The sequence below is a fragment of the Oncorhynchus clarkii genome, chromosome 25 (genome assembly GCF_045791955.1).
Source record: "Oncorhynchus clarkii lewisi isolate Uvic-CL-2024 chromosome 25, UVic_Ocla_1.0, whole genome shotgun sequence".
Classification (NCBI taxonomy): domain Eukaryota; kingdom Metazoa; phylum Chordata; class Actinopteri; order Salmoniformes; family Salmonidae; genus Oncorhynchus; species Oncorhynchus clarkii.
Window position 1 is genome coordinate 41,789,484 of NC_092171.1, and position 20,191 is coordinate 41,809,674.

General features: G+C 44.0%; 1 protein-coding gene across 2 annotated transcripts in view; it reads left to right on the plus strand.

Annotated features, from left to right (window-relative positions):
* LOC139383407 (son of sevenless homolog 2-like) overlaps window positions 1–20,191 on the plus strand; it is a 67,170-nt gene that overhangs the window by 41,164 nt on the left and 5,815 nt on the right. For both annotated transcript variants that reach the window (XM_071127946.1, XM_071127947.1), the window contains 8 exons: window positions 3,648–3,770; window positions 4,442–4,554; window positions 4,847–5,069; window positions 9,758–9,877; window positions 10,956–11,118; window positions 12,520–12,637; window positions 18,346–18,518; window positions 19,722–19,838. In XM_071127946.1, coding sequence (XP_070984047.1) covers window positions 3,648–3,770; window positions 4,442–4,554; window positions 4,847–5,069; window positions 9,758–9,877; window positions 10,956–11,118; window positions 12,520–12,637; window positions 18,346–18,518; window positions 19,722–19,838 — 1,150 coding nt within the window. The remainder of the gene's footprint in view (window positions 1–3,647; window positions 3,771–4,441; window positions 4,555–4,846; window positions 5,070–9,757; window positions 9,878–10,955; window positions 11,119–12,519; window positions 12,638–18,345; window positions 18,519–19,721; window positions 19,839–20,191) is intronic.

Genomic DNA, 20,191 nt, shown 5'->3' on the forward strand with positions numbered 1-20,191 from the left:
GTAAGTAGTGATACTGGTGTGTATGTAAGTAGTGACACTGGTGTGTATGTAAGTAGTGATACTGGTGTGTGTGTAAGTAGTGATACTGGTGTGTGTGTAAGTAGTGATACTGGTGTGTGTGTAAGTAGTGATACTGGTGTGTGTGTAAGTAGTGATACTGGTGTGTATGTAAGTAGTGATACTGGTGTGTAAGTAGTGATACTGGTGTGTAAGTAGTGATACTGGTGTGTGTGTAAGTAGTGATACTGGTGTGTGTGTAAGTAGTGATACTGGTGTGTAAGTAGTGATACTGGTGTGTAAGTAGTGATACTGGTGTGTAAGTAGTGATACTGGTGTGTGTGTAAGTAGTGATACTGGTGTGTGTGTAAGTAGTGATACTGGTGTGTGTGTAAGTAGTGATACTGGTGTGTGTGTAAGTAGTGATACTGGTGTGTGTGTAAGTAGTGATACTGGTGTGTAAGTAGTGATACTGGTGTGTGTGTAAGTAGTGATACTGGTGTGTGTGTAAGTAGTGATACTGGTGTGTAAGTAGTGATACTGGTGTGTGTGTAAGTAGTGATACTGGTGTGTGTGTAAGTAGTGATACTGGTGTGTGTGTAAGTAGTGATACTGGTGTGTGTGTAAGTAGTGATACTGGTGTGTGTGTAAGTAGTGATACTGGTGTGTGTGTAAGTAGTGATACTGGTGTGTAAGTAGTGATACTGGTGTGCAAAAGAGCAGCAAAGTAAATAAAAACAATATGGGGCTGAGGTAGGTAGATTGGGTGGGCTATAGTTGGCCTGTTGGTACACAGGTATGGTACCACAGAATTACAACAGTATATATACACAGTGTATTCAGCAAGTATTCAGACCTCTTGACTGTTTCCACATTTTGTTAGGTTACAGCCTTATTTCAAAATGGATTACATGGATTTTGTTCCTCATCCATCTACACACAACACCTCATAATGACGTCACAATAGCCCACGATGACGTCACAATAGCCCACAATGTCGTCACAATAGCCCACAATGTCGTCACAATAGCCCACAATGACGTCACAATAGCCCACAATGACGTCACAATAGCCCATAATGACAAAGCAAAAACAGGTTTGTAGACATTTTTGATCATTTTATAAAAGATATTTAAAAAACAGAAATACCTTTTTTACGTAAGTATTCAGACCCTTTGCTATGAGACTCGAAATTGAGCTCAGGTGCATCCTGTTTCTATTGATCATCCTTGAGATGTTTCTACAACTTGATTGGACTACACCTGTGGTAAACTAAATTGATTGGACATGATTTCGAAAGACACACACCTGTCGATTTAAGGTCCACGGTTGACAGTGCATGTCAGAGCAAAAACCAAGCCATGAGGTCAAAGGAATTGTCTGTAGAGCTCCGAGACAGAATTGTGTCGAGTCACAGACCTGGGGAAGGGTACCAAAAACATTCTGCAGCATTGAAGATCCCCAAGAACACAGTGGCCTCCATCATTCTTAAATGGAAGAAGTTTGGAACCACCAAGACTCTTCCTAGAGCTGGCCGCCTGGCCAAATTGAGCAATAGGGGGAGAAGGGCCTTGGTCAGGGAGGTGACCAAGAATCCGATGGTCACTCTGAAAGAGCTCCAAAGTTCCTCTGTGGAGATGGTCGTCCTTCTGGAAGGTTCTCCCATCTCTGCAGCACTCCACCAATCAGGCCTTTATGGTAGAGTGACCAGACAGAAGCCACTCCTCAGTAAAAGGCACATGACAGCTCGCTTGGAGTTTGCCAATAGTCACCTGAAACAAGATTCTCTGGTCTGATGAAACCAAGATTGAACTCTTTGGCCTGAATGCCAAGCGTCACGTCTGGAGGAAACCTGGCACCATCCCTACGGTGAAGCATGGTGGTGGCAGCATCATGCTGTGGAGATGTTTTTCAGCAGCAGGGACTGGGAGACTAGTCAGGATCAAGGGAAAGATGAATGGAGCAAAGTACAGAGATCCTTGATGAAAACCTTGAGAGGCTCTGCAGAGAAGTGGATAAACTCCCCAAATACAGGTGTGCCAAGCTTGTAGCGTCATACCCAAGAAGACTTGGCTTTAATCGCTACTCAGTACTGAGTAAAGGGTCTGAATACTTATGTAAATGTGATATTTCAGTTGTTTTTTTTTTTATACATTTGCATCGATTTCTAAAACCTGTTTTTGCTTTGTCATTATGGGGTATTGTGTGTGTACATTTAACCCATTTGAGAATGAGGCTATAACGTACACTGTGTATCTCTTTATGGTGAACCCAATATACACGTCTGCTTCCGGGACTTCTCACTAGACCTTTTTAAGATGCAGTTGTTTCGTGTTGTCACTCTCAGCGGGGTCGGAAAACAACCGAATGCGTCCGGTTTTCAGGGGAAATGGAAAGAGTCTGCGAGGCGACACTCCATCTTAAAGAGATTCTGCGGTACTTTTAAATATATGTCCCAAATGTGCTGATATGGGCACCAAGTTTTATTTTTTATTTTTTTTGCTCTTTCTCTCGCTCTGTGTGTGTGTGTGTGTGTCGCTAACTGTCACTCAAATGGCGAGGGGCTGAAGCTCATTGGCTAAAACTCGAAATGCTCCGGGGGGCGGGCCCAAGTAGGGGTAAACGTCGCCGTACATCTTCCAGAAAACGGCTTTCAGGATTTTCTTCTCATAGATTATGCATGGATGAACTACACACATTGACACATCCAGCCCAAAACGGGAGGTTTAAAATACTCAATAGTCGCCAATGTACCGGAGCATGTCTTTAACTCCTCCTCCACATTGATTGGTTGAACTTTTTTTTTTTCTCTCATCAGGACCAGAAAGAATGAAAACCTGCGATGTTAGGTTCATGTCAGGCTTATTTTAAACCTGCTGTGTTAGGTTCATGTCAGGCTTATTTTAAACCTGCTGTGTTAGGTTCATGTCAGGCTTATTTTAAACCTGCTGTGTTATCGGTGGGTCCCCCACGGGATGGTTGAGCTAATGCGATTAGCATGAGGTTGTAAGTAACAAGAACATTTCCCAGGACATAGACATATCTGATATTGGCGGAAAGCTTAAATTCTTGTTAATCTAACTGCACTGTCCAATTTACAGTAGCTATTAGTCAAATAATACCATGCTATTGTTTTGAGGAGAGTGCACAGTTTTGAACTTGAAAAGATATTAATAAATAAATTAGGCACATTTGGACAGTCTTGACACATTTTTTTAACATAAATGCAATGTCATCTAGTGGCCAAAATCTGAATTGCACCTTGGTCTTTCTCTTGCATTTCAAAGATGGTACAAAAAAATACCACAAAAATCTTTTTTTTTTTTCTTCTTTGTTTTATCTTTAACCAGAGCTAATGTGTTATATTCTCCTACATTCATTTCACATTTCCACAAACTTCAAAGTGTTTCCTTTCAAATGGTGTCAAGAATATGCATATCCTTGCTTCAGGTCCTGAGCTACAGGTGGTTAGATTCAGGTAAGTCATTTTAGGCAAAACATTGGGGGGGGGGAATGGTCTGATCCTTAAATTAATAGTGAGTGTATGGTACTGGGACACATATTACAACTCTTGATGGGTTTCAGCATCATGGCCTTCGTCAGGGAGTACAACTGTTGGTTTGGCAATAATAATATTTGATCTTTCCCAGGATTGAGATCCCTGAGCCAGAGCCCACAGAGGCAGACAAACAGGCTCTATGGAATGGGGATCAGCCAATGGCTGCAGAGCTACAGAGGTTCCGCAGGGAGTACGTCCAACCCGTCCAACTCAGGTTTGATCACTATTCCATTGTCCAATCAGATTCCATCCCACCATACCACTCTCCAATCAGATTCCATCCCACCATACCACTCTCCATCCCACCATATTACTCTCCAATCAGATTCCATCCCACCATACCACTCTCCATCCCACCATACCACTCTCCAATCAGATTCCATCCCACCATACCACTCTCCAATCAGATTCCATCCCACCATACCACTCTCCAATCAGATTCCATCCCACCATACCACTCTCCAATCAGATTCCATCCCACCATACCACTCTCCATACCACTCTCCAATCAGATTCCATCCCACCATACCACTCTCCATCCCACCATACCACTCTCCAATCAGATTCCATCCCACCATACCACTCTCCATCCCACCATACCACTCTCCAATCAGATTCCATACCACTCTCCAATCAGATTCAATCCCACCATGCCACTCTCCATCCCACCATACTACTCTCCAATCAGATTCCATCCCACCTGGGTTGGGCAGGTTTCTAGTAGAGTAATTCCACCGTCACCATGTCTGTGGCATTTACCCTCTTCTTAAATTCTCCTGTCTCTGTCTCTCTCTCTGTCTCTATGTCTCTCTGTCTCTATGTCTCTCTGTCTCTATCTCTCTCTCTGTCTCTCTCTCTCTCTATCTATCTATCTCTCTCTCTCAGAGTTCTGAATGTGTTTCGTCAGTGGGTGGAACATCATTTTTATGACTTTGAGAACGACCCCGAGCTACGAGGCAAACTGGAGGAGTACATCAGCAGCATTCTTCAACTCCGAGGTTGGGCTCCCCCCCACCCTCCCCCCCCCCCACTTTTAAAAACCAATATGTACACTATTTTATTTACCTGACACTGTTATTGTGAGAGGAAAAAAAATAAAAATGATTGACGTTTATTTTGCCGTTTGTAATGAATACATTGGAAAGTGTGACTCAGATTCTCAAAAACTCTCTGTCTTCTAACCTCTTGCCAGTCTAGATGGGGACATGTTTTATATGTGCTGCACCACGCGGCTGACCCTGTACAGAGACACGTTTCCTGTCTCTTAAAAAGTCCTTCTTTCTTGACCAGGAAAGTCGATGAGAAAGTGGGTGGAGTCCATCAACAAGATCATCAAGAGGAAGATGCAGACTCAGTCCAACGGGGTCAGCCACAACATCACCTTCGAGAGCCCGCCCCCGCCCATCGAGTGGCACATCAGCCGCCTGGGTCAGACGGACACCTTTGACCTCATGACCCTTCACCCCATAGAGATCGCCCGCCAGCTCACCCTTCTTGAGTCTGAACTGTACAGGTGAGACCACTGTTACCATGGTGACACCTCCTGAGTATACCACTACTATAATATTACTATACCACTACTATATTACTCTACCTTCCACTACTATAATATTACTATACCACTACTATAATATTACTATACCACTACTATAATATTACTATACCACTACTATAATATTACTCTACCACTACTATAATATTACTATACCACTACTATAATATTACTATACCACTACTATAATATTACTCTACCACTACTATAATATTACTATACCTTCCACTACTATAATATTACTCTACCACTACTATAATATTACTATACCACTACTATAATATTACTCTACCACTACTATAATATTACTATACCTTCCACTACTATAATATTACTCTACCACTACTATAATATTACTATACCTTCCACTACTATAATATTACTCTACCACTACTATAATATTACTATACCTTCCACTACTATAATATTACTATACCTTCCACTACTATAATATTACTCTACCACTACTATATTACTCTACCTTCCACTACTATAATATTACTCTACCACTACTATAATATTACTCTACCTTCCACTACTATAATATTACTCTACCTTCCACTACTATAATATTACTCTACCACTACTATAATATTACTATACCACTACTATAATATTACTATACCACTACTATAATATTACTCTACCTTCCACTACTATAATATTACTCTACCACTACTATAATATTACTCTACCACTACTATAATATTACTATACCACTACTATAATATTACTCTACCACTACTATAATATTACTATACCACTACTATAATATTACTCTACCTTCCACTACTATAATATTACTATACCTTCCACTACTATAATATTACTCTACCTTCCACTACTATAATATTACTATACCTTCCACTACTATAATATTACTATACCTTCCACTACTATAATATTACTATACCACTACTATAATATTACTATACCACTACTATAATATTACTCTACCTTCCACTACTATAATATTACTATACCTTCCACTACTATAATATTACTATACCACTACTATAATATTACTATACCACTACTATAATATTACTATACCACTAATATTACTATACCTTCCACTACTATAATATTACTCTACCTTCCACTACTATAATATCACTCTACCACTACTATAATATTACTATACCACTACTATAATATTACTCTACCACTACTATAATATTACTATACCACTACTATAATATTACTCTACCTACCACTACTATAATATTACTCTACCTTCCACTACTATAATATTACTCTACCACTACTATAATGTTACTATACCACTACTATAATATTACTATACCTTCCACTACTATAATATTACTCTACCTTCCACTACTATAATATTACTATACCACTACTATGATATTACTATACCTTCCACTACTATACTATTACTATACCACTACTATAATATTACTAGACCTCTACTATAATATTACTCTACCTTCCACTACTATAATATTACTATACCACTACTATAATATTACTATACCACTACTATAATATTACTATACCTTCCACTACTATAATATTACTATACCTTCCACTACTATAATATTACTATACCACTACTATAATATTACTATACCACTACTATAATATTACTATACCACTACTATAATATTACTATACCACTACTATAATATTACTCTACCACTACTATAATATTACTCTACCTTCCACTACTATAATATTACTCTACCTTCCACTACTATAATATTACTCTACCTTCCACTACTATAATATTACTATACCATTACCACAGTACCCAGCTCACCCTGCTGGAGTCTAGTCTTCAGGTGAGACGCCTATAGCACATACACATCTGGTAGTTTGAGGAAGTCGGTAATATGTTCTCAAAACTATAATCTCCTACTAACACAGTGCTCTAAGAGTTATAGACTTGACACTTTGCCAAATATATATTTTTTAAGTGTGTTTAGGAGTGCGTGGTCCAATTGAGTTTGTGCACATGCTAACTTTCTAATGGAAATATGCAAATACATGCTATCACAGGCAAATAGGATCTCGATAGCTCGTGCTTTGGCTTTGCCCACCTCCTTGCTTGTTCTGCCCAATATGCTAATTTTGCTCCTACTGTAAACGACACAGATTAACCATCTTGGGTTTGTTATAAACATCTTTGCTTTTCTGAAGCCCTCTGACCATGTTCTGTCTATACTGGGGCCATTCTGAAGCCCTCTGACCATGTTCTGTCTGTACTGGGGTGAAGCCCTCTGACTATGTTCTGTCTATACTGGGGTGAAGCCCTCTGACCATGTTCTGTCTATACTGGGGTGAAGCCCTCTGACCATGTTCTGTCTATACTGGGGTGAAGCCCTCTGACCATGTTCTGTATATACTGGGGTGAAGCCCTCTGATCATGTTCTGTATATACTGGGGTGAAGCCCTCTGACCATGTTCTGTCTATACTGGGGTGAAGCCCTCTGACCATGTTCTGTCTATACTGGGGTGAAGCCCTCTGACCATGTTCTGTCTATACTGGGGCCATTCTGAAGGTCTCTGACCATGTTCTGTCTGTACTGGGGCCATTCTGAAGGTCTCTGACCATGTTCTGTCTGTACTGGGGCCATTCTGAAGCCCTCTGACCATGTTCTGTCCGTACTGGGGCCATTCTGAAGCCCTCTGACCATGTTCTGTCTATACTGGGGCCATTCTGAAGCCTTCTGACCATGTTCTGTCTATACTGGGGCCATTCTGAAGCCCTCTGACCATGTTCTGTCTATACTGGGGCCATTCTGAAGCCCTCTGACCATGTTCTGTCTATACTGGGGCCATTCTGAAGCCTTCTGACCATGTTCTGTCTATACTGGGATGAAGCCCTCTGACCATGTTCTGTCTATACTGGGGCCATTCTGAAGGCCTCTGACCATGTTCTGTCTATACTGGGGCCATTCTGAAGCCCTCTGACCATGTTCTCTCCATACTGGGGCCATTCTGAAGCCTTCTGACCATGTTCTGTCTATACTGGGGCCATTCTGAAGCCCTCTGACCATGTTCTGTCTATACTGGGGCCATTCTGAAGCCCTCTGACCATGTTCTGTCCATACTGGGGCCATTCTGAAGCCTTCTGACCATGTTCTGTCTATACTGGGGCCATTCTGAAGCCTTCTGACCATGTTCTGTCTATACTGGGGCCATTCTGAAGCCCTCTGACCATGTTCTGTCTATACTGGGGCCATTCTGAAGCCCTCTGACCATGTTCTGTCTATACTGGGGCCATTCTGAAGCCTTCTGACCATGTTCTGTCTATACTGGGGTGAAGCCCTCTGACCATGTTCTGTCTGAACTGGGGCCATTCTGAAGCCCTCTGACCATGTTCTGTCTGTACTGGGGCCATTCTGAGAAGTGTGGTACTGTGCTTGTCAAGTGTTATTGTCAGTAATGTTGTTGTATGGGTAATGTTATTGTCAGTAATGTTGTATGGGTAATGTTATTGTCAGTAATGTTGTATGGGTAATGTTATTGTCGGTAATGGTGTATGGGTAATGTTGTTGTCGGTAATGTTGTACGGGTAATGGTGTTGTCAGTAATGTTGTATGGGTAATGTTGTCGTCAGTAATGTTGTATGGGTAATGTTGTCGTCAGTAATGTTGTATGGGTAATGTTGTTGTCAGTAATGTTGCTGTATGGGTAATGTTATTGTCAGTAATGTTGCTGTACGGGTAATGTTATTGTCAGTAATGTTGTTGTACGGGTAATGTTGTACGGGTAACGTTATTGTCAGTAAGGTTGTATGGGTAATGTTATTGCCAGTAAGGTTGTATGGGTAATGTTGTACGGGTAATGTTATTGCCAGTAAGGTTGTATGGGTAATGTTATTGCCAGTAAGGTTGTATGGGTAATGTTATTGCCAGTAAGGTTGTATGGGTAATGGTGTTGTCAGTAATGTTGTACGGGTAATGGTGTTGTCAGTAATGTTGTACGGGTAATTGTGTTGTCAGTAATGTTGTATGGGTAATGGTGTTGTCAGTAATGTTGTATGGGTAATGGTGTTGTCAGTAATGTTGTACGGGTAATGGTGTTGTCGGTAATGTTGTACGGGTAATGGTGTCGTCGGTAATGTTGTATGGGTAATGGTGTCGTCGGTAATGTTGTACGGGTAATGGTGTCGTCGGTAATGTTGTACGGGTAATGTTGTCGTCAGTAATGTTGTATGGGTAATGTTGTCGTCAGTAATGTTGTATGGGTAATATTGTCGTCAGTAATGTTGTATGGGTAATGTTGTCGTCAGTAATGTTGTATGGGTAATGTTATTGTCAGTAATGTTGTACGGGGGTAATGTTATTGTCAGTAATGTTGTACGGGGGTAATGGTGTCGTCGGTAACGTTGTACGGGGGTAATGGTGTCGTCGGTAACGTTGTACGGGGGTAATGGTGTCGTCGGTAACGTTGTACGGGTGGGTAATGGTGTCGTCGGTAACGTTGTACGGGTGGGTAATGGTGTCGTCGGTAATGTTGTACGGGGGTAATGGTGTCGTCGGTAATGTTGTACGGGTAATGGTGTCGTCGGTAATGTTGTACGGGTGGGTAATGGTGTCGTCGGTAATGTTGTACGGGTGGGTAATGTTGTATGGGTAATATTATTGACGTGTGTGTGTGTTTGTGTCCGTCCTCTGCAGGGCTGTGAGGCCGTCCGAGCTGGTGGGGAGTGTGTGGACTAAAGAGGACAAGGAGAATAACTCTCCCAACCTGCTGAGGATGATCCGTCACACCACCAACCTCACGCTGTGGTTCGAGAAGTGAGTAGTTCTACCACTCACCCAAGCCCTGGGGTTCAGAGGTTAGCTGGGTCCGTTTCAGTAGGTGGGAAACGTTTTTAAAAACAGTCATACTACCTGAACTTGTCCAATAAGAACACAGATTTTCATTTTCTATTGCCAAAAAGTTTTGCTACGGTGTGGACTAATGAACATCTCCCTGCTGTGAACTCAGTCAGTAACATTAATACTGAGATCCATTTCCTTTCTTTCTCTCTCTGTCTCTCGTCTCTCTGTCTCTGGTCTCTCTCTCTCTCTCACACTGTCTCTCTCACTGTCTCCCGTCTCTCTCTCTCACTGTCTCCCGTCTCACACTGTCTCTCTCACACTGTCTCTCTCACACTGTCTCTCTCACACTGTCTCTCTCACACTGTCTCTCTGTCTCTCTCACTGTCTCCTGTCTCTCTCTCTCACTGTCTCTCACTCTCTCTCTCTCTCTCTCACTGTCTCTCACTATCTCTCTCTCTCACTGTCTCTCTCTCACTGTCTCTCACTCTCTCTCTCTCTCTCACTATCTCTCTCTCTCTCTCTCTCTCACTATCTCTCTCTCTCTCTCTCACTGTCTCTCACTCTCTCTCTCTCTCACTGTCTCTCACTATCTCTCTCTCTCACTGTCTCTCTCACACTGTCTCTCTCTCACTGTCTCTCTCTCTCTCTCTCTCTCTCTCTCTCTCTCTCTCTCTCACTATCTCTCTCTCTCTCTCTCACTATCTCTCACTCACTGTCTCTCACTATCTCTCTCTCTCACTGTCTCTCACTATCTCTCTCTCTCTCACTGTCTCTCACTATCTCTCTCTCTCTCTCTCTCTCACTGTCTCTCTCACTATCTCTCTCACTGTCTCTCACTATCTCTCACTCACTGTCTCTCACTATCTCTCTCTCACTTTCTCTCACTATCTATCTCTCTCACTGTCTCTCACTATCTCTCTCTCTCTCTCTCTCTCACTGTCTCTCACTGTCTCTCACTATCTCTCTCTCTCTTTCTCTCACTGTCTCTCTCACTGTCTCTGTCTCTCTCTCTCACTGTCTCTCCCTCGGTCTGTCTCTCTCTCTGTCTCAGGTGTATTGTGGAAGCAGAGAACCTGGATGAGAGAGTAGCGGTGTTAACGCGGGTCATTGAGATCCTCCAGGTGTTTCAGGAGCTCAACAACTTCAATGGTGTTCTGGAGGTGGTCTCTGCCATCAACTCTGTCCCCGTCTACCGGCTCGACCACACTTTCGAGGTGATCGCACAGCCAGACATACACAAACAGACGCACCGTCAAGGTGAACACAGCACAGACATGTACTGTAGGGTGACGGCCCAAATGGTACACTGTTCCCTATATAGAGAGCATAGGTTGCCAATTCAGGATAAAAGTAGTGCACTATGTAGGGAATAGGGTGCCATTTGGGACAAACATTTCAATTTAACCAACCATTTACTGTTTGTAGCAGAACCTGGATGCAAGGTTGACGTCAATTCCGTTTCAATCCAGTAGTAAACGGGTATATTCCGTTTCAATCCAGAAGTAACCGGGTATATATATATTCCGTTTCAATCCAGTAGTAAACGGGTATATTCCGTTTCAATCCAGAAGTAAACGGGTATATTCCGTTTCAATCCAGAAGTAACCGGGTATATATATATTCTGTTTCAATCCAGAAGTAAACGGGTATATTCCGTTTCAATCCAGAAGTAAACGGGTATATTCCGTTTCAATCCAGAAGTAAACGGGTATATTCCGTTTCAATCCAGAAGTAAACGGGTATATTCCGTTTCAATCCAGAAGTAAACGGGTATATTCCGTTTCAATCCAGTAGTAAACGGGTATATTCCGTTTCAATCCAGTAGTAAACGGGTATATTCCGTTTCAATCCAGAAGTAAACGGGTATATTCCGTTTCAATCCAGAAGTAAACGGGTATATTCCGTTTCAATCCAGTAGTAAACGGGTATATTCCGTTTCAATCCAGAAGTAAACGGGTATATTCCGTTTCAATCCAGAAGTAACCGGGTATATATATATTCTGTTTCAATCCAGAAGTAAACGGGTATATTCCGTTTCAATCCAGAAGTAAACGGGTATATTCCGTTTCAATCCAGAAGTAAACGGGTATATTCCGTTTCAATCCAGAAGTAAACGGGTATATTCCGTTTCAATCCAGTAGTAAACGGGTATATTCCGTTTCAATCCAGAAGTAAACGGGTATATTCCGTTTCAATCCAGAAGTAAACGGGTATATTCCGTTTCAATCCAGTAGTAAACGGGTATATTCTGTTTCATACAATTAAATAGAATTGTCCCCCAATCCTGCCAGCATGCAATGTGTATTGTCTGGTGCCTACTGTCTGGTGCCTACTGTCTGGTGCCTACTGTCTGGTGTCTACTGTCTGGTGTCTACTGTCTGGTGCCTACTGTCTGGTGCCTATTGAGCACTAAGACAATACATTTATTTGATTCGTCACGTCCAATCTCCTCCTCCAAAACCCATTTAATGAGAAAGTCAGAGGTCCCTCCCCTCTGACCATCTCATCCAATGGGTTTTGGAGATGGAGGCGAAGAATCAAGAAAATGCCGTTGACATTTTCCCAATCCTTTACCGAGCAGGAAGTTAACGAGAGATGTTGTTCTTGTCTTTCAGGCGGTCCCCGAGAGGAAGAAGAAGATCCTAGAGGAAGCAGTGGAACTGAGCCAGGACCATTTCAAGAAGTACCTGGCCAAGCTCAAGTCCATTAACCCGCCCTGCGTGCCTTTCTTTGGTAAGACCTTCCGGACAGATGGGAGCACACTGACACACAGAACCACATCCTTCTCACACTACTGAGACTGAACTCTACTGACCTGACACACAGAACCACATCCTTCTCACAGTACTGAGACTGAACTCTACTGACCTGACACACAGAACCACATCCTTCTCACAGTACTGAGACTGAACTCTACTGACCTGACACACAGTACTGAGACTGAACTCTACTGACCTGACACACAGTACTGAGACTGAACTCTACTGACCTGACACACAGTACTGAGACTGAACTCTACTGACCTGACACACAGTACTGAGACTGAACTCTACTGACCTGACACACAGTACTGAGACTGAACTCTACTGACCTGACACACAGTACTGAGACTGAACTCTACTGACCTGACACACAGTACTGAGACTGAACTCTACTGACCTGACACACAGTACTGAGACTGAACTCTACTGACCTGACACACAGTACTGAGACTGAACTCTACTGACCTGACACACAGTACTGAGACTGAACTCTACTGACCTGACACACAGTACTGAGACTGAACTCTACTGACCTGACACACAGTACTGAGACTGAACACTACTGACCTGACACACAGTACTGAGACTGAACTCTACTGACCTGACACACAGTACTGAGACTGAACTCTACTGACCTGACACACAGTACTGAGACTGAACTCTACTGACCTGACACACAGTACTGAGACTGAACTCTACTGACCTGGCACACAGTACTGAGACTGAACTCTACTGACCTGACACACAGTACTGAGACTGAACTCTACTGACCTGACACACAGTACTGAGACTGAACTCTACTGACCTGACACACAGTACTGAGACTGAACTCTACTGACCTGACACACAGTACTGAGACTGAACTCTACTGACCTGACACAGTACTGAGACTGAACTCTACTGACCTGACACACAGTACTGAGACTGAACTCTACTGACCTGACACACAGTACTGAGACTGAACTCTACTGACCTGACACACAGTACTGAGACTGAACTCTACTGACCTGACACACAGTACTGAGACTGAACTCTACTGACCTGACACACAGTACTGAGACTGAACTCTACTGACCTGACACACAGTACTGAGACTGAACTCTACTGACCTGACACACAGTACTGAGACTGAACACTACTGACCTGACACACAGTACTGAGACTGAACACTACTGACCTGACACACAGTACTGAGACTGAACTCTACTGACCTGACACACAGTACTGAGACTGAACACTACTGACCTGACACACAGTACTGAGACTGAACACTACTGACCTGACACACAGTACTGAGACTGAACTCTACTGACCTGACACACAGTACTGAGACTGAACTCTACTGACCTGACACAGTACTGAGACTGAACTCTACTGATCTGACACACAGTACTGAGACTGAACTCTACTGACCTGACACACAGTACTGAGACTGAACTCTACTGACCTGACACACAGTACTGAGACTGAACTCTACTGACCTGACACACAGTACTGAGACTGAACTCTACTGACCTGACACACAGTACTGAGACTGAACTCTACTGACCTGACACACAGTACTGAGACTGAACTCTACTGACCTGACACACAGTACTGAGACTGAACTCTACTGACCTGACACACAGAACTACATCCTTCTCACAGTACTGAGACTGAACTCTACTGACCTGACACACAGTACTGAGACTGAACTCTACTGACCTGACACACAGTACTGAGACTGAACTCTACTGACCTGACACACAGTACTACATCCTTCACACAGTACTGAGACTGAACTCTACTGACCTGACACACAGTACTGAGACTGAACTCTACTGACCTGACACACAGAACCACATCCTTCTCACAGTACTGAGACTGAACTCTACTGACCTGACACACAGAACCACATCCTTCTCACAGTACTGAGACTGAACTCTACTGACCTGACACACAGAACCACATCCTTCTCACAGTACTGAGACTGAACTCTACTGACCTGACACACAGTACTGAGACTGAACTCTACTGACCTGACACACAGTACTGAGACTGAACTCTACTGACCTGACACACAGTACTGAGACTGAACTCTACTGACCTGACACACAGTACTGAGACTGAACTCTACTGACCTGACACACAGTACTGAGACTGAACTCTACTGACCTGACACACAGTACTGAGACTGAACTCTACTGACCTGACACACAGTACTGAGACTGAACTCTACTGACCTGACACACAGTACTGAGACTGAACTCTACTGACCTGACACACAGTACTGAGACTGAACTCTACTGACCTGACACAGTACTACATCCTTCACACAGTACTGAGACTGAACTCTACTGACCTGACACACAGTACTGAGACTGAACTCTACTGACCTGACACACAGTACTGAGACTGAACTCTACTGACCTGGCACACAGTACTGAGACTGAACTCTACTGACCTGACACACAGTACTGAGACTGAACTCTACTGACCTGACACACAGTACTGAGACTGAACTCTACTGACCTGACACACAGTACTGAGACTGAACTCTACTGACCTGACACACAGTACTGAGACTGAACTCTACTGACCTGACACACAGTACTGAGACTGAACTCTACTGACCTGACACACAGTACTGAGACTGAACTCTACTGACCTGACACACAGTACTGAGACTGAACTCTACTGACCTGACACACAGTACTGAGACTGAACTCTACTGACCTGACACACAGTACTGAGACTGAACACTCTACTGACCTGACACACAGTACTGAGACCTGACACACAGTACTGAGACTGAACACTACTGACCTGACACACAGTACTGAGACTGAACTCTACTGACCTGACACACAGTACTGAGACTGAACTCTACTGACCTGACACACAGTACTGAGACTGAACTCTACTGACCTGACACACAGTACTGAGACTGAACTCTACTGACCTGACACACAGTACTGAGACTGAACACTACTGACCTGACACACAGTACTGAGACTGAACACTACTGACCTGACACACAGTACTGAGACTGAACACTACTGACCTGACACACAGTACTGAGACTGAACACTACTGACCTGACACACAGTACTGAGACTGAACACTACTGACCTGACACACAGTACTGAGACTGAACACTACTGACCTGACACACAGTACTGAGACTGAACTCTACTGACCTGACACAGTACTGAGACTGAACTCTACTGACCTGACACACAGTACTGAGACTGAACTCTACTGACCTGACACACAGTACTGAGACTGAACTCTACTGACCTGACACACAGTACTGAGACTGAACTCTACTGACCTGACACACAGTACTGAGACTGAACTCTACTGACCTGACACACAGTACTGAGACTGAACTCTACTGACCTGACACACAGTACTGAGACTGAACTCTACTGACCTGACACACAGAACTACATCCTTCTCACAGTACTGAGACTGAACTCTACTGACCTGACACACAGTACTGAGACTGAACTCTACTGACCTGACACACAGTACTGAGACTGAACTCTACTGACCTGACACACAGTACTACATCCTTCACACAGTACTGAGACTGAACTCTACTGACCTGACACACAGTACTGAGACTGAACTCTACTGACCTGACACACAGAACCACATCCTTCTCACAGTACTGAGACTGAACTCTACTGACCTGACACACAGAACCACATCCTTCTCACAGTACTGAGACTGAACTCTACTGACCTGACACACAGAACCACATCCTTCTCACAGTACTGAGACTGAACTCTACTGACCTGACACACAGTACTGAGACTGAACTCTACTGACCTGACACACAGTACTGAGACTGAACTCTACTGACCTGACACACAGTACTGAGACTGAACTCTACTGACCTGACACACAGTACTGAGACTGAACTCTACTGACCTGACACACAGTACTGAGACTGAACTCTACTGACCTGACACACAGTACTGAGACTGAACTCTACTGACCTGACACACAGTACTGAGACTGAACTCTACTGACCTGACACACAGTACTGAGACTGAACTCTACTGACCTGACACACAGTACTGAGACTGAACTCTACTGACCTGACACACAGTACTACATCCTTCACACAGTACTGAGACTGAACTCTACTGACCTGACACACAGTACTGAGACTGAACTCTACTGACCTGACACACAGTACTGAGACTGAACTCTACTGACCTGACACACAGTACTGAGACTGAACTCTACTGACCTGACACACAGTACTGAGACTGAACTCTACTGACCTGACACACAGTACTGAGACTGAACTCTACTGACCTGACACACAGTACTGAGACTGAACACTACTGACCTGACACCCATCCAACATGGTTGCTGTAACCATACTGTAAAGGACCATGAGAAAGGAATATGTTGAAGCCAGCACAGTACGGTTCAGTTCAGAATAATACTGTGAAAAGGGTATTAGGTGACACACGCATACCATCTGGCCCTGCCCCATCTACCTACCTGACCTGCCCCATCTACCTGCCCCATCTACCTACCTGACCTGCCCCATCTACCTACCTGACCTGCCCCATCTACCTACCTGACCTGCCCCATCTACCTACCTGACCTGCCCCATCTACCTACCTGACCATGTATCTACCTGCCCCATCTACCTACCTGACCTGCCCCATCTACCTACCTGACCATGTATCTACCTGCCCCATCTACCTACCTGACCTGCCCCATCTACCTACCTGACCTGCCCCATCTACCTACCTGACCTGCCCCATCTACCTACCTGACCTGCCCCATCTACCTACCTGACCATGTATCTACCTGCCCCATCTACCTACCTGACCTGCCCCATCTACCTACCTGACCTGCCCCATCTACCTACCTGCACCATGTATCTACCTGCACCATGTATCTACCTGCACCATGTATCTACCTGCACCATGTATCTACCTGCACCATGTATCTACCTGCCCCATCTACCTACCTGACCAGGTATCTACCTACCTACCTGACCAGGTATCTACCTACCTACCTGACCAGGTATCTACCTACCTACCTGACCAGGTATCTACCTACCTACCTGACCAGGTATCTACCTACCTACCTACCTGACCAGGTATCTATCTATCTACCTACCTGACCAGGTATCTATCTACCTACCTGACCAGGTATCTATCTATCTACCTACCTGACCAGGTATCTATCTATCTACCTACCTGACCAGGTATCTATCTATCTACCTACCTGACCAGGTATCTATCTATCTACCTACCTGACCAGGTATCTATCTATCTACCTACCTGACCAGGTATCTATCTATCTACCTACCTGACCAGGTATCTATCTATCTACCTACCTGACCAGGTATCTATCTATCTACCTACCTGACCAGGTATCTATCTATCTACCTACCTGACCAGGTATCTATCTATCTACCTACCTGACCAGGTATCTATCTATCTACCTACCTGACCAGGTATCTATCTATCTACCTACCTGACCAGGTATCTATCTACCTGCCCTATATACCTACTTGACCAGGTATCTACCTACTTGACCAGGTATCTACCTGCCCCATCTACCTACCTGACCAGGTAACTACCTACCTGACCAATAACTACCTACCTGTCTGTCCCATGTATCTACCTGAACAATAACTACCTACCTACCCGTCTGTCCCAGGTATCTACCTGACCAACATCCTGAAGACAGAGGAGGGGAACCCCGACTTCCTGAAGAGACACGGCAAAGAGCTGATCAACTTCAGTAAGAGGAGGAAAGTAGCAGAAATCACAGGAGAGATACAGCAGTACCAGAACCAGCCGTACTGTCTCAAGGTGCAGCAGGACATCAAGGTAGGCCAATCAAAACCAGCCTTACTGTCTCAAGGTAGGCCAATCAAAACCAGCCTTACTGTCTCAAGGTCGGCCAATCAAAACCAGCCTTACTGTCTCAAGGTAGGCCAATCAAAACCAGCCTTACTGTCTCAAGGTGCAGCAGGACATCAAGGTAGGCCAATCAAAACCAGCCTTACTGTCTCAAGGTGCAGCAGGACATCAAGGTAGGCCAATCAAAACCAGCCTTACTGTCTCATGGTCGGCCAATCAAAACCAGCCTTACTGTCTCAAGGTCGGCCAATCAAAACCAGCCTTACTGTCTCAAGGTAGGCCAATCAAAACCAGCCTTACTGTCTCAAGGTGCAGCAGAACATCATGTCTCTGCATCTCTCTCTCTACCTGTCCTAGTCCATCTCCGATTCTCTCTTTCTACCTGCCCTAGTCCATCTCTCCATCTCTCTCTCTACCTGTCCTAGTCCCTCTCTCTACCTGTCCTAGTCTCTCTCTCTCTACCTGTCCTAGTCTCTCTCTCTCTACCTGTCCTAGTCTCTCTCTCTCTACCTGTCCTAGTCTCTCTCTCTCTACCTGTCCTAGTCTCTCTCTCTCTGCCTGTCCTAGTCTCTCTCTCTCTCTCTAAATGTCCTAGTCTCTCTCTCTCTCTCTAAATGTCCTAGTCTCTCTCTCTCTCTCTCTCTACCTGTCCTAGTCTCTCTCCCTCTCTCTCTCTCTCTCCTAGTCTCTCTCCCTCTCTCTCCCTCTCTCTCTCTCTCTCTCTCTCTCTACCTGTCCTAGTCTCTCTCTCTCTACCTGTCCTAGTCTCTCTCTCTCTACCTGTCCTAGTCTCTCTCTCTCTACCTGTCCTAGTCTCTCTCTCTCTCTACCTGTCCTAGTCTCTCTCTCTCTCTCTACCTGTCCTAGTCTCTCTCTCTCTCTCTACCTGTCCTAGTCTCTCTCTCTCTACCTGTCCTAGTCTCTCTCTCTCTACCTGTCCTAGTCTCTCTCTCTCTCTCTCTCTCTCTCTCTCTCTCTCTCTCTCTCTCTCTCTGTCCTAGTCTCTCTCTACCTGTCCTAGTCTCTCTCTCTCTACCTGGCCTAGTCTCTCTCTCTCTACCTGGCCTAGTCCCTCTCTCCTTCCCCTGCACCATAACAACAGTGGTCACCTTGCCTTTGATCCACTCAAAGGGAATATTGTTAATCAGATGGCCTGTGTTTTTGTCCCAGAGGTTTTTTGAGAACCTGAACCCGATGGGCAGTCTGGGTGAGAAGGAGTTCTCTGACTACCTGTTCAACAAGTCTCAGGAGATAGAGCCTCGTAACTGCAAGCAGCCGCCACGATTCGTAAGTAACCAGATCAAACCTTCCGGTAGTGAGATGTAATTACTGATCATTGTTTCCATGTAAACGCTGCTCGCTAATCAGTCAAACAGAGAGCATTTTTATATATATATATATATATATATATATATATTTTTACAAATACATTTATTATCACTTTGTATTTAGCTCAAATGTAACATCAATGGGTGGTAGGTAAAAATCTGTGGTTCTGCCCCTGAACAAGGCAGGTTAACCCACTGTTCCTAGGGCCGTCATTGAAAATAAGAATTTGTTCTTAACTGACTTGCCTGGTTAAATAAAGGTTAAATAAAGGTTAAATAAAGGTTAAATAAAGGTTAAATAAAGGTCCCCAA